General features: G+C 45.1%; 1 protein-coding gene across 1 annotated transcript in view; it reads right to left on the bottom strand.

Annotated features, from left to right (window-relative positions):
• CSMD2 (CUB and Sushi multiple domains 2) overlaps positions 1 to 23,028 on the bottom strand; it is a 580,815-nt gene that overhangs the window by 26,891 nt on the left and 530,896 nt on the right. Inside the window, exons 52-57 of the mRNA XM_053576806.1 lie at positions 21,355 to 21,528; positions 19,937 to 20,110; positions 12,529 to 12,702; positions 10,961 to 11,149; positions 5,781 to 5,954; positions 3,270 to 3,452 (exon numbers count right to left, since the gene is read on the bottom strand). Coding sequence (XP_053432781.1) covers positions 3,270 to 3,452; positions 5,781 to 5,954; positions 10,961 to 11,149; positions 12,529 to 12,702; positions 19,937 to 20,110; positions 21,355 to 21,528 — 1,068 coding nt within the window. The remainder of the gene's footprint in view (positions 1 to 3,269; positions 3,453 to 5,780; positions 5,955 to 10,960; positions 11,150 to 12,528; positions 12,703 to 19,936; positions 20,111 to 21,354; positions 21,529 to 23,028) is intronic.

The raw sequence follows: 23,028 nt of genomic DNA on the forward strand, positions 1-23,028 counted from the left end.
TGAAACTTAGTAAATGTAGACTATAAATGTCTTAACACAATAACTAAGAAAATGCCAGGAAGGCTGTGTTAATCAGTGTGATGAAAATATGTCAAATGGTCTATAAAACCAGTGTATGGTGCCCCATGATAGCATTAATGTACACAGCTATGATTTAATAAAAAAAAAAAAGAGTTTTTCCTTAACTTCTTCATTTTTGTACCTCTTTGATGCTAAAAATCTTGGCTCTCAAGGAAAATAAGTAATTTGTAGTCTGGGCATCATGGCTCACGCCTGTAATCTAGAACCCTGGGTGGATGAAGCGGGTGAATTGCTTGGCTCAGGTGTTCAAGACCAGCCTGAGCATGAGAGAGACCTGACTCAAAAAATAGCTGAGTGTTGTGGCGGGCACCTATAGTCTCAGCTACTTGAGGCAAGAGGATCATTTGAGCCCAAGAGTTGGAGGTTGCTGTGAGCTATGATGCCATAGTACTCTACCAAGGGCAAAAAGGTGAGACTCTGTCTTAAAGAAAAAAAAAGAAAATAATTCATATTTGTTTTATCTGTATATATTATGGTAGTACATACATAAGAGCTCCAGGACAGCAATACCACAATTATTGCTAACAATATGATTGCTAAAAACAGTTTGAGATCTCTTTGTCTTTAGTGTATATACCACAGTCAAATTCCATTTTTTTCAAGTCGAAGTAATTCTCTGAGTTATTAAGTCACCCACTTGATATATAATTAGTTATTTCCATTAGGATGTTGTATTCAGAGATGGCATGTTTCTAATCTTTGATTTAATTTTGTAAGGATGTACAACATTTACACAGGCCCAAAGTAAAATCTACAAAATGATTCCTGTATAATTAGCACCACAGATAAACCTTGACATCCATTCATTGATAAATATTTGTGCTGCCTGGAATACAATGACCAAGTTCCCTGTCCTCGAGGAGCTTAGTCTGTTTTAGGAAACAGACTCTAGGTGGATGAATTAAAATATGACACAGTAAGTGTTACACTTGAAGAAAAAGAAAAGCACTCAGAAGGGAAGAGGTTATCAGGACTGGAGCAGAATCTTTAAGGATCAGTAGGAGCTCATCAGGAGATGCCCTAAGAGTTATGTACCTGTGTTTTCTCTCTCTCCATTTAAACATTCATTTCCAGCTCCAAACTTGTAACCATCCACTTTCTGTCCCAGAACAGTCCTGACACAGTAAGTGACTCCACCCTAGGATCTGAGTGGTATGAAGCGGGATGTGGGCTATGTGGGTGTTTAAGAATACACTAAATCCTCACCTGCATTACACCTCACCTGTATTATACTCTCCCACTACTGCAAACCTCCTTGCCCTGCTTATGAAATTCTATGGAAACGAACCTGGCAAATAGCAACCCAGCAAGGCAATTCTTTGGGCAGACAAGTGGAAGAGGGCTCTGACTCTATTTGTCTCAGTTCCCCGGCAGGTGTCCCTGTGCTGTGCAAGACACTCACCATCTCAGCCCCCAGCAGCGTGCTCTCTAAACACTGCCTCTTGTCTCTTCAGCTCACTCCCTCGGGGATTTGTAGGCTGGTGATTTTTTAGTCCTGTGGGGCCCTGTGATCCATTGATCCTACAGCTCTCTCACTGCCTCTTACTCCACTTACAAAGCGGCTGCTCCTTCCTTACCCAGCCGAGATGCCAAGGTCCATCACATCACGGCCATGCCTCACCCTCCTTTCCCCTGCCGCCTCCTGCCAGTGTCTTTAGTTGCCTGATAAATCTCCAGCTCTCCACCCAGTGTGCTCTCTGCGCTGTGTCTGTGCTCATGGAGCAAAATGTGGTTGGACAAAAACACAACCCAATGCCGACTGCTTCCAAATTGCTGATCCCTCATCTTACATCGCCCTCAGTGCTGCCTGGCAAGTACGCTCGCCCCTTCCACCCCCACCCCCACCTCGCTAGATGATTATTTCCTATCCTTGCCTCCCTCTGCCACATCTTCTCACTCAGCCTTACTCTCAGCTGCGACTCCCGATTCCTGACTAGGACAGGGCTATACAGGCTGTATTTTAGAAAGAGAGAGACAGAGAGATGTGGGGACTGGCTGCAAAAAGTTGGATTCTGGAGAGAGATATTTTTACAAAGATTTTTTTCCCCCACCAGAAATTCAGAAGTGGGTAGGAAATTATAATTTCCCTCATTGGCACTACGTCATTGAGGGCCTAGATTGCTTTGAACGAGTTTGTAAAAATTGGATTTGTAGTTCTTTTGGTCCTTTGAATACTTTTTCTTTTCTTTTTTTTTTTTTTTTTGAGACAGAGTATCACTCAGTCCCTTTGGGTTACAGTGCTGTGGCATCGTAGTTCACAGCAACCTCAAACTCTTGGGCTCAAGGGATCCTCTTGTCTCTACCTCCCAACTAGCTGGGACTATAGGCACGCACCACGACACCTGGGTAGTTTTCTTTACTTTTACTAGAGATGGGTCTCACTGTTCCTCAGGCTGGTCTTGAACCCCTGAGCTCAAGCCATCCACCTGCCTCCACCTGCCAGAGTGCTAAGATTACAGGTATGATTTTTTTTTTTAAACATAGCCTCCTCCCTTAGACTGTAAGCTCCAGGAGAGCAAGATGTGTGTCTTAGTCTGTTCAGGAAGGTGTAACAAAATGCCGTATACCAACGGGTGGCTTTTAACATCAGAAATTTATCACTCATAGCTCTGGAGGCTGGAAAGTCCAAGATCAAAGCACTGGCAAATTCAGTGTCTGGCAAGGTCCTGTTTTGTGGTTTATAGATGGTGCCATCACTCTGTGATCTCACATGGTGGGAGGGAAAGGGAGCTCTCTGGCAGTCATTTCAAGGGCACTGATCCCATTCCATGACCTACTAATGCCCAGCGGCCCCTCCTCCTAGTCCTGTCAGATTAGGTATGCACGTATCATCTTGGGGGGGGACACAAACATTCAGACCTTAGCAGTGTGTCTGTCTTTGTCACCACTGTATCCCCAGCACGTACCACAACAGCAATTGTCACATAGTTATTGAGGGAAATTGTATGGAAAATAAATGAATCAATGGGCTAAATCCAATCCTTTTGGTTTCTTCTCTTTTTAGATGAGGGTGGGAGTATGTCTGTCTTTGGACTGCTGATGAAAATGAACATGAACTATCTGTGACTGTCTGCTATCAGCCAGGCCAAGGGTTTGTTCAGGGCTGTGGTTTTCTCTATGGGAGTGGGAGCGGGGCGACAGCTCTGGGGCTGGGCAAAGGAGAGAAGCAGAATGGTCACATACATTACCTCCACACTCAGGCTGCGAGCCGCTCCACGAGCCGTCAGCTTGACAGGTTCGCTCTGACGATCCCCGGAGCATGTGGCCAGCTTCACAGCTGAAGCGCAGCAGGGTGCCTGGGTCAAAGTTATCCCCCAGTCGGATGCCATGGGCCGGGATCCCAGGGTCACCACAAACTCCCATGCTGGTTCCTATGGACCAGAATCAGACAAACCTCATGTTTTTTGCATGAAAGAAAAGGGAGAGGAGGAGTTAGAGAGAGAAAAAGATCAGGTCGTGGCTAAGGGGAAGCAAGGGGACCCACGAATGAGGGAGGTGACACCTGAATGCCTACCTAGCCCATTACCTGGATAGGCTTCTGCCTCACTATTCAATAGATGAAGAACACAAAGGTGTGAGGCCGTGGCAAGGCCCTGGGAAGCAAACAGGAACGGACGCAAGGAGGCAGAGGGAAGACCTTCTCGTGGAAATCATGCCTTCCTTCTCTGGCCCAAGCCAGTCTCGGACTTCAGTGGTTCAAGCTAGTGCCATCTCCTCCTCTTCCCTTCCTCTCTCCCCACGTCCCCAGCACCAGCCCCTGTCTGGCCCAGGTACTCAACATTCTCCTGCCTGAACGATGGCAGGGACCTCTGCTAACATAACTCCAGACAAGGGAAATTATAGTCTGGGATAGATGAGGCTTTGGACTACATGCTCTGAGCCAGAAGAATGACCATGTGGTTGGGTTACATATGCTAAGGGTAGGAGGCTTACACACAGCTTTCTTTCTGTGCGTCCTTTTCCCATGGAGAAAAAAGATCCCCAAAATAAATCAAATAGACTCTGAGAAGGTCATTAGCCCAATGTCCTGGAGAAGTGCCTAGAGGGAAGAGCTTTCCACAAAAGGGCTTATCACAGGAGGGACTTGGGAAGTGTGTGCTCGGCTCCCTTCCCCTTCAGAAAGCCTCTTCCTCCTGGACTTGCTCTGTGGATGTCCAGGAGATGCTCGTTTTCTCTAAGCCACTTCCACCAGGAGCCCAAACAGAAAGGAGTCAGGGGCCCAGCTAGCAGCAGGCCTTCCTCTAGCCAGGCTACCTTGTGGCTCATAGGCAGTTCTCAGTTTATTTATTAGGTGATGAATGAGTTAATAGAGGGATGGGCCAAAGTCCTGGGTGGTCATATGGAGTGGTATGTCTGGGGTTTTCCTGGGCAGCCAGCAGCCTTTTAAAACAGCAGCTTTTGTACTCTCAACTTTCTGAAAATAACTACTCTCTGGATCAGTGTCTGGCGGTGTCCTAAATTTTGGAAGACAGGCTCATCTGGGACTGTCAAACTGTGAGAAGAGTTGCAGAGCTTATGGGGAGGTCCCACATTGAGCAGAAGGCTTCCCATGCTAGGAGGAGATCAGGACCCTTACTTCTAGAAGGGAGCTGGTGGGGAGGGCTGGGGCTCATTTCAATTTCAAGGTGAGCAGCTGCCCTCTTGAGAGGGACCTATGGTGTGGGATCTCTTCCTAGGGCTGGCCAGGCTCACCTCAAAGAAGACAAAGCTGCGAGGTGTTAGTTTTATTAGTCTGGTGGCTTCTGTTATTGGTGGGAAAATCCCCTTTCAAATATTCTGTTCAGATCACATGGACACGGGAACTCTGGCAGTTCCCTACGTTTGCTATTTTGACATCTGTCATTATCCTCGTAGAGATTAGCAGTAAAGTGAATTTATTAATAGGAAAGGACTGGCGTTTTAGGGCAGTAGGAAAGAAGACTGCACCCCACTAGGCAGCCGGGACATAGGACAAGCAGGGAGCAGTGATGAGGAAGCGTGGGAAGTAGTGTGGGGTCTGGGAGTCTGAGATGGGGCAGAGAAGGACCTAGGAGTGGTCTGACCTGGGCCAATCAACAGGAAGGCTCGGATCGTTTCCAGGAACTCCTGGAATCAAGAGTCTGGGTGTGTGGAGGGGACTCTGGCCAGAGGTTGACCTCAAAAGTTGTGCCCAGGCTGGGCATGGTGGCTCATGCTCCTAATCTCACTTTGGTAGGCCCAGGCAGGAGGATAGCTTGAGGCCAGGAGTTCAAAACAGCCTGAGCAACATAATGAGAACCCGTCTCTACCAAAAAAATAGAAAATTAGCTGAGCGTGGTAGTAGGTGCCTGTAGTCTCAGATATTCCTGGGAGGCTGAGACAGGGGCCCAGGAGTGTGAGGCTACAGGGGGCTGTGACGACACCATTGCACTCTGTCTTGGGCAACAGGGTGAGACCGTGTCTCAAAAACCAAAAAAGCAAAGGAAAAAAAAAAAAGACAAAACAAAGAACTCAATACCACCACCACCATCCCCCCCCCCCCCCCCCGCAAGTTGTGTCCTTCCTGGTTTTGCTGGGCTGGAGTCCAGCTGGGGCCTCTTCCGGTTGTGTTCTCTGCCTGTAGGGAAGGGACAGGGTGCCTAAGGATTCCCCCTCCATCAGTCAGCTCACACCTTGGGAGCTCAGCCACCATCCTCAGCCACAACTTCCACTGGAGCCCTTCCCCAGGCCAAGTGCCATACCTGAGCAGTGGGGGAGGGAGCCAGTCCAGTGTCCGTCCAGCCCGCACATGCGGGTGGCGTTTCCCACCAGGGTCCGCTTGCCGGTGCAGCTGTAACGCACGACCGCTCCCACAGTAAAGTTGTCTCCAGACATCTGGGCATGAGGCGGGGAGCCCGGGTGGCCACAGGACACCACTGTGGGGAAGAGCCAATAGCTCAGCAGCTCTGCACAGGAAAGGGCCGCCATCACACAGCACATGGCGGGCTTCTTGTGGCCGGGGCGGGGAAGAAGAGGAACCACTGGGTACCTACTGAAGGGCGCTTCCTGCTGGCACATCTGTCTGGCAGGCAGACAGCGGCCACCCACCCACGGGCCGCTTCTGTGACTGCAGGAGGAGCGTCTTCTCTGCCTGTGGCAGGTACACGACAGCTTCAGCTTCTTCTCTGTCACGCCTCTTGTGCCCACCTCTCCCTATTCCTTCACTGCCATGGACACACCCAAGGTGCCTCCTGGCAGGAAGACAGCGCACATAGTGTACATAAGACAAAACGAGAGTGCTGTCGTCCTCAGACTGTCTTCACTGGCCGCACCTTCTAGAACGAGGGCCCCAACGGCATCTTACAGTACTTTATCAATGGTCCCCAGCCTGTTCCCCGCAAGTTCCCTTTCCTGAAACACTGTGTATAACTGTGAAAACCAGGGATAAGATCAAAACAGCAGAACTGAGATGTACAAGCCAGGGTGGGGACAATGCTGACCATGTCACTGGGCTTGGGCTCCCACCGTGATAGATAGGGTGCCTGTTACCATTCTGCATGTTTGGGAGAGCAGAGTCCATGCTGTCACGGAGTTTACCTTCTAACGGGGAGGAAGGACTACCAATAAGAAAATAAATAGGTAATTCCAGGGGAGCTATGAAGAAAAATAAAACTGTGACAGGAAAAGGGTGCTCAGGAGTGAGGCGAAGGTGCTAGCTTTTTTTTTTTTTTTTGAGACAGAGTCTCACTATTTCGCCCTCAGTAGAGTGCTGTGCTGTCACAGCTCACAGCAACCTCAAACTTTTGGGCCTAACCGATTCTCTTGCCTCAGCCTTCCAAGGAGCTGGGACTACAGGTGCCCGCAACAACACCCAGCTATTTTTTTGGTTGTTGTTGTTGCAGTTGTCATTGTTGTTTAGCAGGCCCAGGTCGGATTTGAACCCGCCAGCCTTGGTGTATGTGGCTGGTGCTATAACCATTGTGCTATGGGTGCCGAGCCAAGGTGCTGGTTTTGAACAGGGTGGTCAGGGAAGATGTCTCTGAGGAAGGTGACATGTGAGCAGTGACTTGAGTGCTATGTGGAAGTTAGCCACCATGATTTGGGGAAGAGCCTCGTGAGGGAAGGAGCCTTAGGCATGAAGGCCCAGAGGTTGGAGTGAGCATGGTGTGTCTGAACAGCCAGAAAGGCAGGGATGCTGGACTAGGATAGGCAGGGGAAGAATGGAAGGGAACAAGGGTGGAGAGCTCACTAGCAGTCAGATGACAGCATGGAATTTGGATTTTATTAACATTATAAACATTTGGGGAAGCCACTGGAGCAATATGATCTAAACATACCGGAAGTTGTGTGCAGAGAAGACCAGGGTGGGGCAAGAAAGAGGGACCTGTCATGGTTGAAGAAGAGATGGTAATTATTTGAATGGAATCTTCAAGGTAGGAGATCCTTGAAGTCACGGCTTGCACTGAGAAAGGGCACAGGACATGGCATAGATACTGACTGTGACAGGGGACCAAGGCTGTTCTTGATGATGGAATTTTGGCAGAGAACAGGGATTGCAAGGGTAGTTGTTGGGTGCCTTCACCTCTCACTGTGGCCTTAGACAGGCTGAATGCGAGGCCCCCTGTGCCAAACAGTTAGCCGAGTTGTGACTGCAAACGAAAAGTTCTTGAAGGTAATTAAAAGTGCCGCTGCGAATGATCAGAAAGCAAAACAGCCTTATTGCTGATAGGGAAAAAGTTTTAGCCGCATGGATAAAAGATCAAACCAGTCACAACATTTCCTTCAGCCAAAGCCTAATCCACAGAAAGGCCCTGACTCTTGATTCTTTGAAGGCTGAGAGAGGTGAGGAAGCGCAGAAGACAAGTTTGAAGGTAGCAGAGGTCGGTTCATGAGGTTTAAAGAAAGAAGCTGTCTGTGTAACATCAAAAGTACAAGGTGAAGCAGCAAGTGCTGATACAGACGTTGTCACACGTTTTCCAGAAGATCTAGCTAGGATCACTAATGCAGGTGGCTACACACTAAAAAACACATTAGTCTCTAGAAGAAGATGCCATCTAGGACTTTTATAGCTAGAGAGGAGAAGTCAATGCCTGGCTTCAAAACTTCAAAGGACAGGCTCTTGTTAGGGGCTAATGTGGCTGGTGGCTTTCAGTTAAAGCCAGTGTTCATTTACCATTCCAAAAATCTTAGGGCTCTTAAGAATTAGGCTAAATCTACTCTGCCTGTACTCTAGAAAGAGAACAACAAAGCCTGGACATCTGTTTACAGCATGGTTTATTGAATGTTTTAAGCTCACAGTTGAAACCTACTGCTCAGGAAAAAAGATTCCTTTTGAAATATTATTGCCCATTGACAATGCACCTACTTGCTCAAGAGCTCTGATGGAGTTGTACAAGGAGACTAATGTTGTTTTCATGCCTGATAACACAACATCCATTCTGCAGCCCGTGGATCAAAAAATAATTGCACCCTTCAAGTCTTATTATTTAAGAAATACATTTCATCATAAACCTATAGTTGCTATAGATCCTCTGATGGATCTGGGCAAAGTAAACTAAAAACCTAAAAAGGATTCACCATTTTAGGTGCCAGTGATAACATCTGTGATTCATGGGAGGAGGTCAAAATATCAGCACGAGGCTCAGCGCCCATAGCACAGTGGTTACAGCACCAGCCATATGCACCAAGGCTGGTGGGTTCGAACCCGGCCCAGGCCAGCTAAACAACAATGACAACTGCAAGAAGAAAATAGCTGGGCGTCATGGTGGGCGCCTGTAGTCCCAGCTACTTGGCAGGCTGAGGCAAGAGAATCGTTTAAGCCCAAGAGCTTGAGGTTGCCGTGAGCTGTGATGCCACAGCTCTCTACTGAGGGTGACGTAGTCAGACTCTGTCTCAAAAACAGATAAACAAAAAAACAAAATATCAGCACAAACAGGAGTTTGGAAGAAGCTGATTCCAACTCTCATGGATGACTTTGAGGGGTTTAAGACTTCAGTGGAGGAAGAAACTGAAGATCTGATGGAAACCTCAAGAGAAGAGCATCAGAAGAGGGGCCTGGGAGACGTGGCTGAATTGCTGCAATCTCATGATCAAACTCGAACAGACAAGGAGCTGTTTCTTGTTGATGAGCAAAGAAAGTGGTTTCTTGAGGAGCAATCTACTCCTGGTGAAGATTCCGTGAATATTGTTGAAGTGCCAACAAAAGATTTAGAATATCATGTGAATTTGGTCGCTAAGTGGCAGGAGTTGAGAGCATTAACTCCAAATGTGAAAAAAATTCTACGGCTGGTAAAATGCTGCAGAGAAATCTTGTGTGGCAGGAACAGTTAATCAATGTGGCAAACTTTACTGCTGTCTTATATTCAGCAATTGCCACAGCCACCCCAACCCTCAGCAACCACTACCCTGATCAGTCAGCAGCCATCAGCGTGGAAGTGAGATCAGGATTATATGAGCAAAAGGATTAGGATTAGCTGGGTGCTCAGATGATCCTTATTCTATACATATTTTTAGAAAGAAGGCTTTTTTTTTGCAGTTGGCCAGGACTGGGTTTGAACCCGCCACCTCTGGTATATGGGGCCGGCGCCCTACTCCTTGAGCCACAGGCGCCACCCTAGAAAGAAGGCATTTTAAATTCAGGTATGTACATTGTTTTTTAAACATAATGCTATTGCACACTTAACAGACTACCATATAGAGCTAACATAACTTTTATCTGCACTGAGAAACTGACAATTCATGTGGCTCTTTTTTACTGTGATATTTGTTTTACCACAGAGGTCTGGAATGGCACCGGCAGGATCTCTGAGAAATGCCTGTCTAGCAAGATAATGATAAATTATATCATCATTATTATTAAATTCAGGTAAAATAAGCATTGGGGCAAAACGTTCATATACCTAGGGGTCATTTTATTATGATAAAAAGCTTCATTTGACCATAAGATAAAATAATTTGAAACCAGCAGGGGCGCTGAATCTCAGCTGGCACCATCGCACACCAGTGGTTGTCCATTTCCAACTCCAAACAATTTGCCGGTCATAAAAGGGGTTGGATGTCTTGTCAGGACCTACAGGCAGCAAGCAGCTGTACCACACCTACAGGCATGGAGTCTCCAGACTGGAGGCACACAGATGCACATTGTCCATTAAAGGTCTGATGAATGCCCTCAACTCAACACCCATTCCCTCCCCTGGAGCACTTCTCTACTACTGGGAGAGAGGAATTTGTAAGGTTCACTTTTTGGAAGCACAGGAGAGCGAGCAGGAGGCCGAGGGACCGCTTTTCTCATAAGGACATATGAGCCCAGTGACTAGATGTCGGGATTCCAGTATCTCCCTGAACATTTTTTAAAAACATGTCATCTTTATATCTTTTCCTAATACTAATTAAGGCAGTTATTGTTCATTGCTACTATGCACCAGAGACTATGTTGACACTTGCTACAGATTTTTAAATTTTATCCCCTAACAATCTATGGAAAAGGTATTACAGATGAAGAAACCAAGGCTCTGAGAGGTCCATGGATTTCTCCCAAACCACACAGCTTGGTCAGTGGCCAAGCCCAGATTCAAGTCCAGGTTGCTCTGCCTCCAGCACCTGGGGTATTTCTGTTTCTGTCCTTCCAAGGGAAGGGGTAAAATGGGGACCTGGTGTCCCAGTGGGCAGCCAGTTCTGAGGGAAGCCAAATCTGAAGTCTGAAGAGGCGGGTGGCAGTACTAGAGAGGAAAGGGACCAGGCCTTTGCCCAGGAAGAAAGAGAACACACGAATTGGGGTGGCAACTAGCCAGGAGCCCCTGGCTCAGGAGGGCTCTGCTATCCCAGGAGCAGTCAGAGTGTGACGCACATATGTGCACACATCCACGCACACGCACAGATGGAAGGGCACATTCTTTGCCAAGGGCCACCCCATCAGTCATTTTGAGCAGTGACATCTACTTACAGAGACACTGGGGGCGGGGACGGTCCCACGTGCCATCTCCCTGGCAGCTGAGCACTGGGGTGCCCAGGAGGTAGAAGCCGTGGTTGCACTGGTAGGACACGGTGGTGCCGTAGCTGAACCTGTGTGGGCCGCTGGCGTGGACTTGACGGACGCTGTTTTCTTGGTGTCCAGGATCTGTGCAGTTGATGACTACAGGGTAGTCAGAGGCAAACATAGGGACAGACATGAGAATTTTCTTAAAACGGTAATTTAGAAGTCAAAAGCAGCACATATGCCAAGTACAGAGAAACCTCCATACTGAAACCAGGAGATAATGCAGATCCTGTCTGGAGGGCGAGTCGGTCCTGCGGTGGCTGAGGTCCCGCCTTGGTCACCCGGTCAAGGGGATCCACCTTCTGCATGCAGATAGACACCATCTCCTTAGAGAAGCCGCCCTGCTCTTTCCAGACTGGCTGGCCACTCCCTTGTCAGCTCACCCTCGCACAAACCTCTACTGCTGACTTCCCAGCCTGCGCTGTGGTTTATCTGAACACACGGGTCCCTTGAGGGTGTGAACGTCTAGTCTCTGTGCCTCCATAGAAGAGCTCATCATGTGTAAAACTGACTCACTTGAACTGACCTGAATGGGGGTCAGGCTCTTTTAACAATGCTTTTTATCACTTTTTATGAGTATTTCAGGGAGATAGTGTTACCCTGGGGAATCAACTTGACTCTGAAAAGTTTCAGTGTTTTAAAAGCAGCTTACACCAAAATCGGAGTAAGATTTTAGAACAACGATATTATGGATAAACCATTACGTGTGCTTTTGCTTCCAACGTTGTCACATCCATTATCTTACCGATGCATTAGGTGGACAGGAAAGGTAGTTTGAAAAAAATCTTTGCTAAGTCTTTAAGGTATAAGCTACTTTTAACCATGTATGAACCTCTTGAAAATGTCATTGCTGTACAAAACCTTTAAAAGCTTTAGAAGCTCTTCCTAAATAGTCTGAATGGGGCTGGAACATCCTTCACCCAGTCTGCCAGTTGAGTCTTTGGTTTCCTCTTTGTGCTTCTTCCCCCACTCCCACCCTTACTGCTTCATTTCAGTTCTTACTCTGCTTCCTGTTTATTTTTCATTACAACCCTCTGCTATTGAAATATCTTCATCAAGAATAGGGATCTATTAAATGTGGTTACAAAGGAGCTGCAGCAGCCATTTTGCAACCATGAAGAAAGGCCAAGCTATTACTCTTGATCTCACCGAACAGTTGCAGAAATAATACTACTTCTAAATTTCTTGTTTATGTGAGAAAAATGAACATGTTTGTTTGAAAAGAGAAAGAATGGGGCCCTACATGATAAAGATAAATGATTTGTTTATGAAAGGTGAAAATAAGTTTTGCTGTCCTTATATAACCCATGATGATACTTTAGATGGCTACATCCAAGAGTTGACAAAGTCCCCATTTCAGACCCTTCTCTGCTCTGAGTCTGCCCTGTCTGAGTCAGATGCTAGGACTGAATTCACTGGCTTCTGCTCTTGGGCAGAGGGAGTGGGGAGTGAGTGGGACAGGAAGAGTGACTCACTTCTGCAGGTGGGCAGCATGTCGCTCCACTGCCCACTGGCCAGGCACTGGGACCTAGCAGCCCCCTCAGCCACATAACCAGGGTTGCAAACAAACTTGACCACATCATTGAGGTTAAACTGATTGCCCTGAGTGATGCCATTGACAGGGTTGCCTGGGTGTCCACAGGTGATTGCTGTAATCAAAACAGAAGACAGGTGAACCCTCCCATACCTTCAAAATTCATTCTCAGTTCAGATCTCTCATGCACATCAATGACGTTCAGCCCTAAGTCTAACTTTAGTCTCTTTTGATGTAGAACATTTATTTCCCGAAATTGTCATGGGAACATTCCATCTTCCTTGAAGGCATGTCCATAGTTTGCACAACTTGAGATAAATCATTCCACGACTTTCCATGGTGCCTTAGGCTTAAACTGCAGCTTTCTGTGGTCTGAGTGGGCAGTCCTGTCTTATTTCTTCTGCCTTGGAGCCCTGTCTTCATTCTTTACTGCCAGATATACTGATAACCAGCCATCAGCTGATTCAGACCCATCCCATTTGTGGGCCAAACTTGAAGAACCACAGTCAATGCTAACCAGGTCCAATGCAGAGTTCAGTTACCCTCCTAGATCAGTGGCCTTGGAACATTTCAATTAGGAGACTTGGAGTCAAGTCAGTCACCCTCCATAATGTGGGTGAGTCTTGTCCAATCAGTTGAAGGCCTTAACAGAAAAAGATTGGGCCAGGCATGTGGCTTCCCCCTAAGATCCCAGTACTTTGGGAGGCCATGATGGGAAGATAGTTTGAGGCCAGGAGTTTGAGACCAGCCTGAGCAATATAGAGAGACTTTGTCTTTACGATAAGTAGAAAAATGAGCCAGGTGTGGTTGTATGCACCTCTAGTCCCAGCTCCTTGGGAAATGAAGGCAGGAGAACTGCTTAAAGCCCAGGAGTTAGAAGTTGCAGTGAGCTGTGATGACACCATTGCACTCTGGCCTGAGAAACAGAGTGAGAGTCTATTTCAGAAAAAAAAAAAAAGAAAAAGGAAAAAGAAAGAAAGAAAAAAGACAGAAACACAGGAAAAAGAAAAAGACTGACACCCCTGGAAGAAGTGGGGATTCAAGCAGAAGACTGCTTTCAAATTTGAACTGCAGTTCTTTCCTGGGTCTCCAGCCTATACTGAAGATTTTGGACTTGTCAGTATACAAAAATGAGTGAGCCTGTTCCTTGAAATAAATCTCTCTCTCTCTCTCTACCCATCTTACTGTTCTGTTTTTCTGCAGAATGCAGAAGAATGCTGGCTGTGATGGGTTGGATTAAGCATTATGGGAAGGAAAGCAAGGTGCTGAGGAAGCTTGAGCGCTTTGTAGGGTCTTGCACGCAGGAACATGTAAAGCTGACTTTCCTGCGGGCAGAGACCATGATGCATTCCGTTCATGTTTATGCCCAGCGCCTAGCACAGTGCCTGGCACACAGGAGCTGGGGAGTAAATGTGTAGGAATACGGGCCTTCAGACTGAGAGAAATGGGAGGAAGGGAAGGCCAGTGGTAACAGAGAAGAGAGTTAAAAATAGGCTGAGCTCACCAAGGAAGCAGGAGGGAGAGACCCAGAGAGTGGGGAAGCGATTAGCTTGGGAAGGGAGCGGACTCTTCTACAGAGGTGGGAGGGAGAGGGCAAGGCTGGACGCAGACGGTAGGGGTGTGTGGGTGGGGGAGGAGTTGTCGTCTGATGGCTTCTGTCACCTGTGCAAAATGGAAAGCAGTACTGTACAACGAGCTGATTGCAGGGGTTGGTGTGCACCGGCTCCCTGAATCCTCACAACCCCATGAGGCCGGCTCTGTCACTACCCCCGCCGGAAAACAGAATTTCAGAGGAGTCAAGAGACTCATTCGAGGGGCACACTTTCTAAACTTGACTGAGTTTTGAACCCTACTTCTCTGATTCTAGGCTACCTTAACTATGCACTTTAGTTATTTGCTGAGAATATGGCCAGAGGCTGAGGAGCTTGGATCTTCAGAAAAAGGGTGGAATTGTGATATCGTGTGACAGGAAGGGGTAAGAGGGCCGAGTGGGAAGAACCGGGAAGTTCTGAGAGTCTGGTTGAGACTGGAAACCTTGAGTTTCTATGTGATGGCAGCTAACAACAGTGCCCATCACGGAGGAAAAACAGACATTTTTTCTTTCACTGTTGTCCTCCTCCAGACTCTTGGGCTTGGTGTAGGAGATCCTGGATTCCATGATGGGGCAGGGAGTCAGGGTCCCCACCACCTCCAGCATTATTGTCAGCATTGTAACAACAACAACAGTGACAACAAGGATGACAGCTGCTGCTGCTCAGCATCTGCATCATGAACCATTCTAACTGTTTATTGATTTATCGGATCCTCAGAATAGTTTTTGGGGCACCTGCTTTTTGTAGATAAGGAAAGGGAAACATAGGGAGGTAAACGGAACAGTCTGTAATCCCATTGCCCTGGGATAAATAGGGGTAGAGGTGAGCTGTGAGTCCCGGATGTGGGCATTCTGGACCCACATCTGGGTGCCTGACTACTCCACACACTGGCCCTTAATACATGAAATGCACTATCATTGAGCCAGGCAGACGTTCTCTATCTAGACCTCAACATTTTCTATTATCATTACCTAAATCTCGGCGCAATAGAATTTGCATCTTCTGAGTAGAACTAAATAAATACGTTTTATTTAGATACATCTGACAGAGTGACTGAATATAAATGGGTCTTGCCTTCTTCTTCTTTTTTTTTTTTCTGAGACAAGGTTTTGCTATGTTGCCCATCCTGGTCTTGAACTCCTGGGCTCAAGGGATTGTCCCACCTCAGTCCCCTGAGTAGCTGGGAAGTATCTGTGTGGGAAGTATCTGGAAATATCTGGAAGTATCTATACTTAGATATCTAAGTATCTATCTTAGTTTGGGTCTTGCTTTCTAGAACGCTAATACTTAAGACGTTATTAAGACTAATTTTCACACATTATTTATTGAGCAAGTTTCATTATTTTATGGCCCTATCCCATATATGAAAAGCCAAATAAAGAAGACTTAAAAGCAAAAACCTGCCTTACAAAATTATGAGGAAAAACCCATACTTTATAAAAAAGCTTACTCTTTAGTTTAAAATGTAAAAAAGTGAAGGATTTTCCAAATTTCTTCCAGGCAGCCAAGGATAATGGTAGTCACTTAAATCCAAATAAAATGCGCATTAACAAGAAGGACAAATACAAGCATAGAAAAGCCAGGCCTGCAGCACAACTAGAAGAAAGAGAATGCTACACATTTTAAGTAGAGAAATAAACACTAAACCCAGGCAGTTATTTCTCATGCCTCTGTTGCAAGCGTTTGCAGACAGTAAGACTGTAAGAAAAGAGAAGAGAGGAAGAGGTGAAGAGCCTACTATTGACCTGAAATCACTGCTAGAAAGAGAAAGTCCATCTTATTATTATTTTTTTTGAGATAGCCTCAAGCTGTCACCCTGAGTAGAGTGTTGTGGCATCACAGCTCACAGCAACCTCCAACTCCTGGGCTCAAGCGATTCTCTTGCCTTTGCCTCCCAAGTATCTGGGACTATAGGTGCCTGCCACAACACCTGGCTATTTTTTGGTTGCAGCCGTCATTGTTGTTTGGCGGGCCCAGGCTGGATTACAACCCACCAGCTCAGGTGTATGTGACTGGCGCCTTAGCTGCTTGAGCCACAGGTGCTGAGCCAGAAAGTCCATCTTAAATGTGAACATATTGAGAAGAAATCCTGGAATTGTCATTACAAGAAAGGGACACAGAAGTGTGTGCTTCTGGAAGACAAGAAAGAGACAACCTTATGGTAATAGAAAAAGAAGCAAAGATGGGAAAATTTGGGCTTCTGCAAGACAAAAGAGAAACCCCCTTTCCTCAAAAAAGGACACACGCCTTCTCCCTTAACACACACACACACACACAAGCCTCTGTTAAAACAAAAAGCAGGGCGGCGCCTGTGGCTCAAGGAGTAGGGTGCCGGTCCCATATGCCAGAGGTGGTGGGTTCAAACCCAGCCCCGGCCAAAAAAAAAAAAAAAAAGCAAAAAAACCAAACAAATGAACAAATAAACAAACAAACAAAAGCCAGGCGAATGTCCAAGGGAATTAGAATAAAAAAAAAAAAAAGTAAGAATGAGGCCGGGAGTGGTGGCTCACACCTGTAATCCCAGTGCTAGGGAGGCTGAGGTGGGTGGATTGCCTGAGCTCACAGGTTTGAGACCAGCCTGAGCCAGAGTGAGACCCCGTCTCTAAAAAGTGGCTGGGCACTATGGCAGGTGCCTATAGTCCCAGCTACTTGGGAAGCTGAGGCAAGAGGTTCACTTGAACCCAAGAGTTTGAGGTTGCTGTGAGCTAAGATGCCACAGCACTCTACCAAGGGTGAACAGAAAAAACAAACAAGCAAACAACAACAATCTCAAAAACAAAATGAAAGAAGTAAGAATGAATCGGGGAGTAAGAATTTGTTACAATGACAGAAGTGGGTACTCTTGTAAATCACCATAAATTGACAACATGAATAAAGAGCATTAACCTAAATCTATACAAAGCTATTCTACGAAAAAATAGAAAAGCATCAAAACATTTGAACTCATGAAAATGTATTCACCAAAAACAAAACACATGAAGCATTTGGAGATATTAAAAAAATCACCTTGAGAATCAGAAAATCAAAAACTAAAAGCACAAATGGACAAAAAGTGGGAAGAAAATAAAAAAGAACAGATTACTATGGGAAAGAAATAGAAGAAAAAGACAAAATCAACTGAGAAATAAAGACTAAATTATTTAAGGCCCAAGGAAGACTATCCTCACATGGTAATTTAATGAATTATTAAAGAAAGTCAGGCAATCAGCCAAAGGAATTAAAATGAGACAAAGAAATAGAAAGGATCAGAGAGAAAGAGGCTCATCTAGGAGACAGGCAAGGAAAATCCAACATACACAACTCTAATCAGAGTTGATGAAGAAGGAAAACAAAATGCTAGGCCAATACCAGTGTTTAAAACTATAACTTAAGCAAATGTTTCAGAAATAAAAGAAGACCTGAATCTACATATTCAAAGGCCCACAAAATACCTGGGAAAATCCACTTGAAACAGTTAATTCTGAGGCATAATCTAGTAAAAGTATTAGACCTTTTCAGGAAAGGAAAAAAACAATAATTAGGACCCCCAGAAAACCACCAAATAACCTATCAGAAAAATAGATGTAAACAAATGTTATAACTCTAAAGGTCAAATAAATAAAAGTGGAGAGAACAATGGTTCCAGGCTGGGAGGGAGTAGGGGAAATAGGGAGATGTTGGTCAAAGCATTGAAAGTTGCACTTATGCAGGGTGACTAAGTCTAGAGATCTCAGGCACAGAATGATGACTATAGTTAGTAATAGTCATATGCTGGGAATTTCCTTAAGTGTAGATTTCAGATGTCCTCATCTACCCTATCATACAAAGATACTAACTATGTGAGGAGATGGACATGTCAATTTGTTTGACTGTAATCATTATAATCATTTTACTGTGAATATATATATGTGTGTGTGTGTGTGTGTGTATTAAAACAGATGTTGTACACCTTAAATATATACAATTAAAAAAGCCTGGTGCAAGAGGAAAAAAAAAAAACAGTAACATGCAAAGCAAAATAACGATTAAGGAGAATTTTTTAAAAAGTCAAAGAAAGAAGTGGCAAGTAAGGCTTTTACATCCAATGTAGCTGTCCTTGGTGTAGAAAAACAGCTTTAAACATGCAAGAGCATGGGAACTATTATGCAAGGAAGCCTTATTGAATCAGCTATAGACTGAGGTTGGCTCTATTAAGAGACAACTGGGAAAATAATCAGAAGCATAGGTGAGTTTTTAATATATTTAATTGTAGATCTAGGAATAAAATAAAAAAATAAGAAAAACAGAAAAACAGAAGTCGGTTGAATCAGTTACCCTACCCAAGGGAAAAGAAGTAGAATAATAACATATAAATACTATAAATAAAGGTTTTATAGTCTGGAAAAGTACAAATAATGCAGTTAAAAGTGAAAAGGAGAGAGGAAAAGAAAGAAGCAGCTCATTGGTTGTTGTACAGCCAATAAGTGAAACTCAAAGCAAACTATTAAAAATTGACACAGTAGGTAATAAAAAGTTAAATAAGAAAACAGGGAGCTACTGGCATTAAAATGTTATAATTACAAAAGTAAATGACAGAAAAAATTCCTAAATACCAAAATAAATGGGGGGAGTGGGGAAGAAAAGAAAATGCATACAGAGAAATACCATAAATACATTTTACACATAATAATTGCATAAAACATGACAGAATTAAGACCAAATCAATCATATCAATGTATGTGAATGAGTTTAAGCAACCTATCAAAAGAAAAAATATTTCAAAATTAGCTCATAAGGCAAGGCCCAATCTATGCTGTATATGAGGCATACTGAATTTAAGAGATCCAGAAAGGCTCAAATGAATGAATGATCAATGGCAAAAGAATGAAAATACAGGTTGCAAGCCAAATATCAAGCAAGGTAAAATTCATGCTAAAAAATATTAGAAGTGACAAAGAAGTCATTTTGAAAGGCTAAAAACTACAAATTGCAAAGGAGATATAACAGTTATGAACATCTATGCATCAAATAACACAGTAAACGCCTTTATTTAACAGAAACTACAGGAAACAAAAGGAAGAATAGAAATACACAAATAATAGAAAACTTTATACACATCTCTCAGAACAAATCATGTCAAGTGGACAAAATGTAAGAAAGAATGCAGAAGACATAGTCAACATCATCAACAAGCTATAGCTTATGAATATATATAAATGTAGAACATTACACCCTAATAATCTTTCTTCTCAAGTACACACGGAACATTCATAACATTAGGTCTCCAAGAAAGCATCAGTAAATTCCATGAAGTAGATTATATTGTATACAGATCAATAAGATTAGAAACGAATAACATAATAAAAACAAAAAGGCCCTTTGACCTAGAAATTGAAAACTCTTTCTATTAAAAATCTTCTAGGTAATAGGAGAAATTAAAACCAAAATTACAAAATTTTTAATAAGTGATACATATTCATTATTAGAATCAATCAGCAGTGAGCAGAAGAAATTCCATAGCCTTGAACATTGACATCGATGCAAATCAGTAGAAATGAAAGAATGAAAGTAACTGATTAAATTTCCAACTCAAAAGCTAAAACAGAACAAAAAAGGAAACCAAAAGAAATTATAAGGAAGGAAATAAATAATAAAGAACAGTTGATTTCATCTTTGAAAAAAATTAACAAATACAGAGGAAAAAAAAACACCCCACAAGCGAATCTAATCAAGAGAAAAAGGGAGCCCATCCGTGCTGAGTCTGAGCCCATGACTAGGGAGAGTGGATGACATACTTACGCACACAGAAAGGGGTCTTGCCCGACCAGTGATGGTCCTGCTGGCAGATGCGTACGGACATGCCGATCAGGCGGAAGCCGGCGTTGCACTGGTACACCACGCTGCCCCGGTAGTTGTAGTTCTCACCGTTGATGTGCCCATTGACGATAGGCTCAGGAGTCCCACAGTGTCCAGCTTTGGTGGAAGATGAAAGAGACAGTAAATCAAACATGAACTTACAGAAAACAAGGTGCAGCTTGGCCGGGGGCGGAGACAGGGATGGTGGGGAAAAGGACCAAGTATCCAAACTTTCCTTGCTTGTCCCACCTCCTGCTGAAAGTAGCAATTCAGGAGTGACTTTAGGAATTCTGGGTGCAAAAGAAATGGTGTAGAGGCCTTGGCAACCTCAAATCCTAAAGTTGCCTCTCAAATGGCCATCTCTTTCTGAACTTTAGTTTCTGTGTCTGTACAAGGGTGAAAAATGATCATTGACAGTGTCCTGCCTCTAAGATCATCCCCCTGCCTTTCTTACCAGCCAGGATTTACGGAGCATCTACTATGCGGAGGATCCCAGTGTCTACATTAGAGCAGTCGAAGCTGAGTTGTGTTGAAAACAACCAAGTGAAAACAGCTGGTTTGGTTACATTCATACTTCCCTCTCCTTGAGTGGCACCGAGGTGAGTTTTTACTAACTGGGGTTTGGGTAGAGTGTATTCCTGGCATTTCTTTCTACCGGCTTCCTTTGGCTCTGTGTGGACATAACACTGAGTCCCTAACAGGGGCCCCAGACAGTGGGGGTGGGGTACAGCCTTATTCACTCCGGGACAGACCATCCAGTGTATCCCATTAGATTTGTGTGGCATGGACCTTCTTTTGGACTTGAGGGGTATGAGAAAGGAGTGAGAAGACAGAGGACCTTAGAATCTAAGGCTCAGGCAGGGAATGGATTAGCCATGAGGAAATGATAACTTTGTCCTTTGTAAGCTGGGTTGTCTTCATGCTTCTGTAATTTCCTCAGTGTGTGTTTGTGCATGTGTGTGTCTATGTGTATATATCTATACATGTACATATTGTCTGTAAAATTTTCAAACGTATAATATAAAAGTTAGTCTCAGGTTGTGTTCCTGCAAGTTTCCCAAAGGTGGGGACTGGGGCTTTTTATATAAGGGCTAATAAGAAGGTTGTCTTTCTGATCACAGCAAGAACCTCTTAAAGGCTTGCCTCATCAAACTTACAGCTCTGCTCATCCTTTTGGGTGCCCTGCAGAAGCTAGTTCAGGGTTTTAGTCATGCTCAAAGCCCAACAGTCAGCATCTGGATGAAGCATTTTATGTCAGTAGATAAAATGATACTGTTCAAAGACCGGATCCCCGCCTGGGAAAGATCCCTCCTGTCCTGAGGACAAGAACTGGGAAGGATGGACCTGGCAAGTTCACTTACCCAGGCAGCGGACTTCAGAGCCACTCCAGAGCCCATTGGCCATGCACTCCCGCACCCTAGAGCCCACCAGTGTGTAGCCGGAGTTGCAGGAGAAGATGGCTGTGGCCCCGTAGACAGACAGAGTCCCGATACGGTGCCCGTTGGGGGGGATGGGGAGTTCGCCGCAGGAGATGACTAAAAGGACAGCAAAATGCACAGTAAGCCAGCCCCGAGAGGAGGGACACGTGCTGCTTCTGATTAGCAAGAACAGTGACGGTAATACGATCTGTGTAACTTCACTCTATCGCAGTGATTTGCAACCTGTGTGCTGTGGCATACTGGTGGGCCCTCAAGGGATCTTAGGTGTGTTGCAAAAAATTTTAAAGATCATTAATTAAATTATTTTCAGAAGATGTTCAAAGCATAGTAAGTATATTCTTTTTTTTTTTTTAACTCTGTTTTTGGATCAACATAATTTAAGTGAGCCGTAGAAGTTTCACAGGTTGAAAAACACTGCTCTACCAGAACTCCTGACCAGAATGGAGGTGTCTCCAGAAGCCCCTGAGGAGCACCCAGGCTGGTTTCGAACTTCTGGCCTCAGGGAGCCTCCAGAATAGATGGGATTACAGGCATGAGCCAAAGTGTCCAGCCCTGAGGAGCTTTTAAGATGCCCAGACTCCACTGCGGACTCACGACTAGTAATCTCTGGAGACAGAGCCCAGGCAGGTGTATTTTTAAAAACTCCTCAGCGGTTCAGATGTGCACTGGGGGTGGGAAGAGATGGCGATTCTGTGTGCTCCATGGGCCCAGGGCAGACACTGCAAATCAACGTTGCTTCCTTTTTTGCTGAGCTCAGCAGGTGCTCAACACAGCCCAGAGCCTCTGGCTGGCAAGTGTGGTGAAGCCCAGCCACCCAGGCTGCACTGAAATGTGAGTGGCTGCCTCGCAGTGGGGCTGTCACATGCTCACGACTTCTACTCTGCCACACACTTGGCCACATCCTGCTGTGGAGTCTGCACCACGGTGTGTAGAAAGACACATCGTATTGGACGACAGGTGCTGAAAGACACCACTCCATCTCCCACTCAGTCTCAAACTCCACATCTTGCTGACAAGCTACTTCCTCTTTCCAATCACCTACTTCCTCTACAAAACCCTGCCAATTACCCAAGCATTAGGAATGTATTCCTACCATAGTGGATGCCACGGTGAGCCACTCAGAGCCCTTATTTCCCTAGCTGCTGGCAAACAACCCTCAGCTGTCAGCCCTCGTAGGTTGCGTTGGGTGAAGAGTCCTCCCCTCTGAGACCATGCTCCCTCCCTGGGCCAGCCTGCATCCAATGACTGGTCTTCCCCTACTTGTGACAATAGTCAAAGGCCACCCCAGCTCCAGAGCTCCCCAGGGGTCCACTGAGGCTTTCACTGTTTCTCTATCAGAGCTCAGCTTTTCCTCTGCCCTGTCCTGGTCCCCCTCTGTTTCTTTGCTTTCTGTAGGTGGTGATCTCAAGAGAACTCCCTAATAAACCTTTGCCTCAGAGCTGCTTCCTATGGACCTTGACCTTTGAAACTCTATTAAAGAATCAAAGAAAAACAACAGTGGTGAAAAAAAGGCAGACTCAGGTCAGACTCACGTGGCCTGTCTGCTGTGCTCTGCTCATTCTTCCTATACACACCTCAATTTCAGGTCTTATCATA

The sequence above is a fragment of the Nycticebus coucang genome, chromosome 22, assembly GCF_027406575.1.
Source record: "Nycticebus coucang isolate mNycCou1 chromosome 22, mNycCou1.pri, whole genome shotgun sequence".
In the NCBI taxonomy this organism is placed as follows: Eukaryota; Metazoa; Chordata; class Mammalia; order Primates; family Lorisidae; genus Nycticebus; species Nycticebus coucang.